Source organism: Nicotiana tabacum, chromosome 15 (assembly GCF_000715075.1).
Source record: "Nicotiana tabacum cultivar K326 chromosome 15, ASM71507v2, whole genome shotgun sequence".
NCBI classification, from domain to species: domain Eukaryota; kingdom Viridiplantae; phylum Streptophyta; class Magnoliopsida; order Solanales; family Solanaceae; genus Nicotiana; species Nicotiana tabacum.
Window position 1 is genome coordinate 53830795 of NC_134094.1, and position 9880 is coordinate 53840674.

A 9880-nucleotide genomic window follows, 5' to 3' on the forward strand; every position below is an offset into this window, starting at 1 on the left:
TTGAAATCATAAAACGGATTCGTTCGCACCCTCGGAACACATAAAACGACAACAAGACTAAGAATCACACTCCAAACCAAATTGGATTAACTTATGAACTTCAAGTTCTTCCAACTTACTCCGAAAGCGTTGAATCCTGCTTAAACTATTCGGAATGACACCAAATTTTGTGTACAAGTCTTAAATCACCATACGAAACTTTTCTCGATCTCAAAATCCCAATTGGACCTCGATAACACCAAAATCTACTCCAAACCAAATTTAAAGAACTTTAAAACCTTCAAAGAGCCAACTTTTACTATTAGGCGCCGAAATGCTCCCGGGTCACCCAAAACCCGATCCAAAAATATGCCCGAGTCTGAAATCATCATATGAATCTATTGGAACCGTCAAATCCCGATTCCAAGGTCGTTTACTCAAAATGTTGACCGAGGTCAAACTTAGCCTTTTAAAGCCAAACCATGGAACCAAGTGTTCCAGTTTCAATCGGAACCCTTCCAAATCCTGAACTAACCATCTTCGCAAGTCATAAAATAGTAAAAGCACATACGGGGAGTCTTATCTAGGGGAACGGTGTTCTAGAAACAAAAATGACCGATCGGGTCGTTACATTCTCTACCTCTTAAACAAATGTTCGTCCTCGAACGGGTCTAGAATTGACAAGACCCAAACCGATGGGCCGCGGCGGGCACCCGGTACCTTACTCAACCGAGTACCAACGTAACGTATCTTTTTGTATAATACTATTATATGTAAATGAACCAGAAAAGCTATCATGAGATGACTAGAATAAAGCATGAGGGAATACTCAATATAGGGTGACCCAACTTGATATACCGACTTATACATATGACGTACGGGCCTATAAGGCCAGCATGATCCTTAATATACTCAAAACATAGGCCGACAAGGCCATACAAGTATCCGTATACATGACATTAGTCTACAAGCCTCTAAGAGTACATAAATATCATAAAGGTCGGGACATGTCCCCGCCATACTAATCTATACATGTCAAAATCATACTGACCAAATAAGCAACTCCAGAGCAAATGGAGCGCACCAACATCTTCCACTGAGCTGATATCCTACTTGGAGGACTCTCAACCTGTCTATCGGAACCTACGGGCATGAAACACAACATCCCCAGGAAAAAGGGACGTCAGTACAAATAATGTACTGAGTATGTAAGGAATGAAAATCAGTAAATAATAGACATGAGAGAAACATGGAGTAAAAGACTCAACATGTAAGTCTAAATAGCTCTGTGAATCATTTAATATTTATAATGTCATGCATATGCATATAAATGTCATACCATGCATAGGTATATGCGTTCATAACATCATCAAGCCTCTGAGGGCATCCCATCATATCATCTCGGCCACTGTGGGCAAAATCATCAACGTATACCAGCTGATCAGGTGGTGCGTATATAACACCATAACCTTTTCCCATATCCCATATACATATAATATACACGTATATTACGCCATCTATTCATAGGTCAATGTATATGTATAAATGAATGAAGTGCATATGAAATACGCTAATAAGATTTCTCGGAACTTTATAAGATCAATATGCCTTTCAGATAAACTTTATCAACTACGTATTTTTCTAAGACTCATGAACAGAAGATATAATAATAATTCACACAGTGAATCAAGAACATAGGCACCCCTAGTACTTCTATGAATAGAGTCATTTATGAAAGCTGTGCATTCGCTCATTTCGTTTATATCGTATGAATCATGCCAAAAAGAAAGAAGGGATAGCCTTAACATACCTAAACCGATTCTCCTAACAATCCCTCTCACATATGTCTTTTGCAAAAATACGTAATGATGGATCGAAGTAGGGGAAAATCTGTATGATATTCTTGAGAAAGATTGTACCATGCTCTCTTAGACGATGAGGCCATAACACTTACCGTCTTTCATTGCAAAATAGTGAAATGCTTACAACCTTGTAGTCATTCCCAAACGTTACCCTTTAATATCATGATAGTAAGGGTTCATATGAATTCCTATTTTGAGAATTCATCTGTGGCCTTTTTTGAAGTTCTAATACATCTCCCTTTAATGAATTAGGGAGGTTGATTTTTAACTTTGTTAGTGGGTCCCACTTTAGGGATTACTTAGCCACAAAATTCCCCTAACATATGCCACCAAGTTACCTAAAATCAAGAGTCACTACTTGGGTTTTGGGCTTGTTAAGCTTATCAAACAATTCTAATTAATTATCCACCAATCTCTTGATTAACTTGTTAATCTCCCATTAATCCAATAATTAACCAATTACCCACATAATTAAGAATTATCCCAAATTACTTAAAATACTAATCACTTTTAACACACTTCATACACCTTGCTATCATGGTCATGTGGTACCTTGTATGGCACTAGTCCATAAATACGGGGTATTATACCTTGGACCGTATTTTATCTCAAAATGACAACCTTTAACAGAACTCGTTTTCTTTGATATGCTTACCCTCTCACCTTCACAAATTTACTTATCCCTTGTTTGAAATAGCATAAATGCTTATAACCTCAAAAATAATCTCATTCCCGAGTCTATGTCGATTAACTTATGAAGAAACTTTAACGTACGAAAATGCGGGATGTAACATTTCATTTCTGAGCTTTCATCAATTTACTTATGGCGTACTTTCACGTATGAAAACATGGGGTGTAACATCATTCCCCCCCTTTGGAACATTCGTCCTCAAATGTTGACTGATGCACTTATCATTATCATAACCTATAGCTCTTGCGAATACTTTAGTACTCTTCTTGCCATCTTGGCAACTGTTCTGTGAATAAATCCAAAGGCCATGGAATTCCCCCCTTTAGGCCTCTTTCTCATATTACAATTTGTGGTCAAAATTCTTTCAATCTCGTAACTATTGCTACCTTCTATCATGCAGCTTATACAACTCTGACTTTTTATGTGCGTTTATGCGACTCTTCTCTCCTCTTTCCTCTAGCTTTTAGCCAATCTCTAGGCATCACTTTGTGAACATATACAGAATTATGACAAGCTGTCCCTCTGGGCGTCATTAGCTTTACTACATCTAAGTAGGCCATACTATACCATAACTCTTACTTCGATTTATCGTTACTGAGGTTTGCTACCAAACTCCAGGTTACTCTCGTTGCTCATCCTATATGCATAAAGCTAAGTCTTTTAACGCTTCTTCATTACTATTCATCTTAAGACTGATGGCCTAATCGCATCTCATACTTTGTAACTTTTATCCATCCATTGTTGATTTACAATCTACCACTGATAACTTGAAAATTTTTACGTAATACATTGCCACTAGGGCTTACGTCGTATTGGGGGACATCTGAAGTGGCTTGCCTAATCCTCCTAGGGGTGATACTATACTCTAATGACCGTATTTCATAGCATGCCAACATGATTCATCTTATGGGTAGGGGTATTTTAATTCCGTGCCGTCCATGAAATCTTCCAATTCATCAAATCATTACTCAATCGAAGGCCCAAACGTCATCTTTTATCTATCACAATTACACCCTCATTTTACTACCAGGGCAGCATTCCATCTCTTCAAAATGCTATTAGTCTTAGACTTCTTTGAGTTCATTCAGGCTATACTGAGCGTTCTATAACTTAGAGAAACCATTAGCTCTCTTGTTTTCATGGGCTTAATCCTGAGGACTTATCCATTCTCATCACCTTCTCACTCACCCTTTCTTATCCTTACTCTTGTCTTCCTAAAACCTTGTTGCTTTATCATACTTTAGCTTGCAACCTACACATATCTATTTATATTATTCGCAACCTTCCTTCAACTTGCGTGCACCATAGATTTCCTTGTGTTATTTTGGAACATCAAGAGAGACATCACATCATCTCTAACTCTTCTTTGCTCTTTTAACTAGACCTCTCAGTACCTAGAAACCATGGGCTAGAAGATACGCCACTGACGTCGCCGCTATCATTCGTGGATACTGAATCCCATCACTTCTAGCCTTCTATCCGAAGTATGGACTATTCACCACCTTCTGCATTTGAGTATCTCGTACGTTGTTCACCTTTACCTTACTTACCTTAAAATATCGCATCACATCTTCTATCTCTTTCATGACCTCCCTTCCACACAGGTATAATTCCCATCCATAACTTGAAGCTTTATTATAATACTTGCATACACAATCTGGTGGGAGCTTCATACTGACTTCTTATGAGGTTGGTGCTTCTTCTAACTGGCTTTATCGTAGAGTCGTTATGGAATATGGTTGTTGTACCATCTCTCTTGTATCTCTGATATTAAGAGTGATTCTTCAATGATCTCAATCACGATTTCTATAATTTTTTGGGTCCAATAATCAGACTCCTGACTTACTTAGTTGATGTAACTCTTTTAGTTTCCTATTCCCTCTGATCAGCCTTTATTTAGGTTTAAGCTATCTTCCGATTTGCGGCTCATGGTATTAGTTATTACTTTAGCCTTTCATGGGCGCTATGGAATATCCATGATACAATCTTCTAATAATTCAATCCTTTGTCCATGACCTGGATTCAATTCTTTCTTTTAAATTATACCGGAGTCTTCTACGACTGTATGATTGTCAGCATATATGCTGCATGGATAATACTCCAAAATCTTAAGTGCCTTCATAACGTAACTAACTCTGGATCATTGCTCGAATAATTCCTTTCGTTCTTTCTGAGCTTTCTTTAAACGTAAGCTATTACTTTTCCTGGTCTTTCTGTCCCCTTGTTGCGTGCATACTTACTTATCTTAGTTCCCACACATGCCAAAATTTTCGTGCAACTCATATGATCTCGAATATTACTTTTTGATTTTACTTCCTGTTCATTAGCCACAGTAGGTGCCACTTTCTTATGGAGTGCATACAATGTTGTAGTGAGACGGTTCTTACATGACCATTCCTTCTTCAAGTTACTTATGGGGTTGAAGCCTTCTTCCTTATTTCCTCAGCTGGTCTTTCATTGTAGTACCTAGGGAGGACCCTCTGACTCTTGTAAAGCCGCGAGCTTATCACATCGTATACTGGACGGGACGCAATCTCTGAAATTCTCATGATGCCGACTATTACTCAGTTCCTAATTCATGTTTAGTTTATCTTGTTCATCAGTCCATACTGATTTCTATTACTCTGGGGTCTAACTTTTCCTTTTGGTAATCACGTTAGAGTCACAAACTCATTTCTCAAAATAAGGGTATGACTTTATGGCCTATACTCTTTTGTTGTCTCAAGGCCTATCACCTCTCATCTTTTCCTTCACTTGACTATAGGCTCTGTAATACTGTCATTTCTTTTTCCTACCGCTGTCATCCATGTATCACATCTTACTCATAATGCTTTATAAGCTCTCTTCTTATGGGGCTCATATTTATGTCTATCACTTTATTCTGAAAACTCGAACAAGATACTCTTTTGCTTTTAGCTCCCCCTGCTCCAACTACTGGCTCTTCGGGTTGCCTAACATTCTTTCTCTACTTGGAACGGGAGGCACACTAAGGTAATATTTATCCCTTCCAGGCTTCCAGTGCCTATCTTTGTTAAAAAAATTCTGAACATTCTAGTATTCATATCTAGTTGTATTATTCTAGAGTGCACCATCTGGGTGTCTCACAAGGAGAGCTATTTGCACATTTGTAATATCCTTCGGAAATGTCAACTAACTCAAATAATCCATTCACCATTTAGGGTTTCTCTAACCCAGCCGGATCCTGATATCCCATCCTTCTCTTAAACCATATATGTTAGCTCCCATAGGGCATAACTAAGATGGGTGTGGCCAATTGTACATACCTCTGTTACTGTTGAAAGTAACTCATAATGCTTATATTTCTCTGCTTGAATTGTAAATACTGTTAATTTTCATTAACTGGGTACCTCGTACCCTTCTTCACGCTCTCTACCCTACGAGAGTTGGGAATTCATTTGAGGGATGGCAAGAAAAGCCACGTAAGGGTGAGAGCCTTAGATGGTTCGCAAAAGGATATTATTGGAGAAATTTATTTGGCCTTGCAGATCGTGCCGGTCGAATTCCCCATACTATTTCAAGTAATGGACAACTCCTCTTCCTATAACTTACTACTAGGCAGGCCCTGGATACATATGGCAGGGGCCGTGCCATCCACTTTGCACCAATGCATGAAATTTGAGTGGGGATGTCAAGTGATCGTGGTTCATGGCGAGTGGGGTCACTCCGCTTAATTAGAGTATCATGTTCCATTCATTGAAGGGCTAGATGGAGTTGCTTTCCATGCAGTGGAAATCATATAGAAGACCGATATGGAAAAGACCAAACAGAATTTGGAAATGTAGTCGCCGTATAGGTCCAATATGGCTATGAGGGAGATGATGAAATATAGATACAGGCCAGGAACAGGGCTGAGAGCCAAATCGGACGGAATCACAGAGCCAATTGAACATAATAGAAGGGCTGGCATAGGATATCAACCTCCGAAATGGAAAGCTCACATTGTTAGTTCCGGGAAAAAGGTTTTTGTGCCAGAGCATGTTTCACATCGGAGACAGAGTTCAGTACCTGATGATGATATCATCGACAGGATGGGAAAGCTGTTCGTGAATATGATTGAAGAATGTTGTGAAGGGACTGACATCAAGACACCGACTATCAGGGATACCGAACGAAGGGAAGAGCTGTGGAATTGGACCGCCAGTCCATCTTTGGTTCACCAAGAATCTTGGTAGTATGGAACTGTAAAAGTTTTCTTTTTGAAAAAGCGCACGATCAATTGAGGCCTGCATCGTGTCTGTACCTTTTTGTCATTTGCCTCTTATGAACTCTTAAGACATTCCCCTTTTGATGAAATAAAAAGAATCATTTTCTCGAATATTGCAAATTTATTTACCGCTTATTTATACTTAGCTTTTCTTTTCCGTAATCAAACTGCTAAAAACTCGCGTTCCGCGATTATGACATGTAACGAAACCATTGAGCGCAACGACCCAGATTATGAGGAGTATGACGAGAGCATCATGCCCGATAATCTCCCACATGAAATTGAGCAGTTGGAGAGTCAGAAAAAGCCCAACCTCGAAGAAACAGAAGTGGTTAATCTTGGAAGTGAAGAAGAAGTAAAAGAAACTAGAATCAACATTCACCTAGAAGCTGAGCAGAAGGAAAAACTGATTGAGCTCCTCCGATAGTACATCGATGTGTTCGCATGGTCCTATGATGTCATGCCAGGATTAAGTACTGACATTATCTCACATCGGCTGCAAACTAATCCTACCAGACCGTCGGTCATGCAGAAACCCAAAATATTTAAACCCAATTTAAGTTTGAGGATAAAGGAATAAATGACCAAACAGATAGAAGTGAATGTGGTAAGGGTCACCAATTATCCAAGCTTGTTGGAAAACATCGTCCCAGTACCCAAAAAAGACAGAAAGATCAAAATATGTGTGGACTACCGAGATCTCAACAAAGCTGGTCCAAAGGACGATTTCCCTCTGTCAAATATCCAAATCCTCATCGATAATTGCATGAAGCATGAACTGTAGTCGTTTGTGGATTGTTTCACTGGGTACAGTCAAATCTTGATGCACGAGGAAGATGCGGACGACCTTCACCACACCTTGGGGAGTTTATTGTTATAGAGTCGTGCCGTTTGGCCTCAAGAGTGCGGCGCCACCTACATGAGGTCCATGACAACCCTCTTTCATGACATGATTCATAAGGAGATTGAAGTGTATGTGGATGATGTCATCATAAAGTCTCGAAAGAGTTCAGAGCACTTGGACAATTTGAGGAAATTTTTCGAACGCTTGCGAAGGTACAGTTTGAAGTTAACCCATCAAAGTGTGCGTTCGGAGTCCCCGCTGGAAAACTGTTGAGCTTCATTATAAATGGGAAGGGGATAGAATTGGATCCATCAAAAATCAAGGCTATTTAGGAATTAGCACCACCAAAGAGCAAGAAAGATGTCATGAGTTTCCTGGGTAGATTGAATTACATCAGTCGTTTCAAAGCCCAGTCCACGGTAATCTGTGAACCTATTTTCAAACTGTTGAAGAAAGATGCTGCCACAAAATGGACAGAAAAGTGCCAGAAAGCTTTCGATAGAATCAAGGAGTATCTCTCAAACCCACCAATGTTGGTTCCCCCCGAACCAGGGAATCCATTGTTGCTCAACTTGTCAGTCTTGGATAATGCCTTCGGTTGTGTATTGGGATATCATGAAAAAACTAGGAGCAAGGAGTAGGCCATATACTACTTAAGCAAGAAGTTCACACTATGCGAGACCAAGTATACTCTAATAGAACGCACTTGTTGTGCCCTGACTTGGATTGCCCAGAAACTAAGGCATTACATGTCGGCATACACCACACATCTGATATCTCGGCTCAACCCGCTCAAGTATATTTTGCAGAAGCTGATGCCTATCAGAAAGCTAGCTAAATGGAAAATTCTCTTCAACGAATTTGATATTGTGTACATAACCCAAAAGGCTATCAAAGGACAAGCTTTAGTCGACCACCTCGCAGAAAATCCGGGTGATGGGGATTACGAGCCACTTACTACATATTTTTCTGATGAAGAAGTGTTATTTGCTGGAGAAGATATTGCAGAATCGTACCCTGGGTGGAGAATATTTCTAGATGGAGCAACAAACTTCAAAGGAGTCGGAATTTGGGCAGTCCTGATTTATGAATCTGGACAACATTATCCAGCATCGGCAAAGATAAGATTCCATTGTACCAATAATATGGCTGAATACGAAGAATGCATCCTTGGGATCAGAATGGCAGTCGACATGAACGTCAAAGAGCTTTTGGTCATAGAAGATTCCGATTCGTTGATACACCAAGTCCAAGGGGAATTGTCCACCAAGAATGTCAAGATACTTCCATACCTGCACTATGTGAAAGAGTTGTGCAAGAAGTTAACAAAGATTGAGTTCAAGCACGTCCCCAGGATTGAGAACGAGTTCGCCAATGCCCTTACAACCCTATCATCTATGATCCAGCATCCAAACAAGAACTACATCGACCCTATTGAGGTGGAGATCAGAGATCAACACGCCTATTGCTTCCATGTAGATGAAAATCCAGATGGGAAACCATGGTATCACGGCATCAAGAAATTCCTTTCAACTAGAGAATACCCGGAGGATGCTACTAATGGTCAAAAGCGAGCCCTCAGGAGGATGGCAAACCATGTTTTCCTCAACGGGGAAGTCCTGTACAGGAGGACCCAGACTTAGGTTTGTTGAGATGTGTAAATGTCGTTGAAGCAACCAGACTATTGGAGGAAATACATGCACGAACATGTAGACCTCACATGAACGGGTTCACATTAGCCAAGAAGATCTTGAGAGCTAGATACATTTGGATGACTATGGAAAGCGACAGTATCTGCTACGTGCAGAAGTTTCACCTATGCCAGATTCACGAGGATTTTATCCGGGTTCCACCAAATGAGTCAAACGTAATGGGTTCACCCTGGCTATTCGCCGCTTGGGGCATGGACATGATTGGACCCATAGAGCCTGCCGCATCAAATGGACATCGCTTTATCTTGGTAGCTATCGACTATTTCACTAAATAGGTCGAAGCATCTACTTACAAGGTTGTCATGAAGAAGGTAGTGGCAGATTTCGTCCGAAACAACATCATCTATAGATTTGGGATACCAGAGTCTATCATATCTAACAATGCCGCTAACCTCAACAACGACCTCATGAGAGACATCTGGGAGAAGTTCTGAATCATCCACCACAATTCCACAGCCTACGAACCACAAATGAATGGAGCAATCGAGGCAGCCAACAAGAATATCAAGAGAATCCTGCGAAAGATAGTGGGCAATCACAGGTAATGGCTCGAGAAACTACCTTTCA

At 40.1% G+C, this 9880-nt stretch overlaps 1 protein-coding gene across 1 annotated transcript; it reads left to right on the forward strand.

Annotated features, from left to right (window-relative positions):
- The first annotated feature begins 8350 nt into the window (after positions 1-8350).
- On the forward strand, positions 8351-9244 carry LOC107828518 (uncharacterized). The gene has a single exon (XM_016655849.2). It carries the CDS (start codon positions 8351-8353, stop codon positions 9242-9244), a length of 894 nt encoding a protein of 297 aa, XP_016511335.2.
- The last annotated feature ends 636 nt before the right edge of the window (positions 9245-9880 follow it).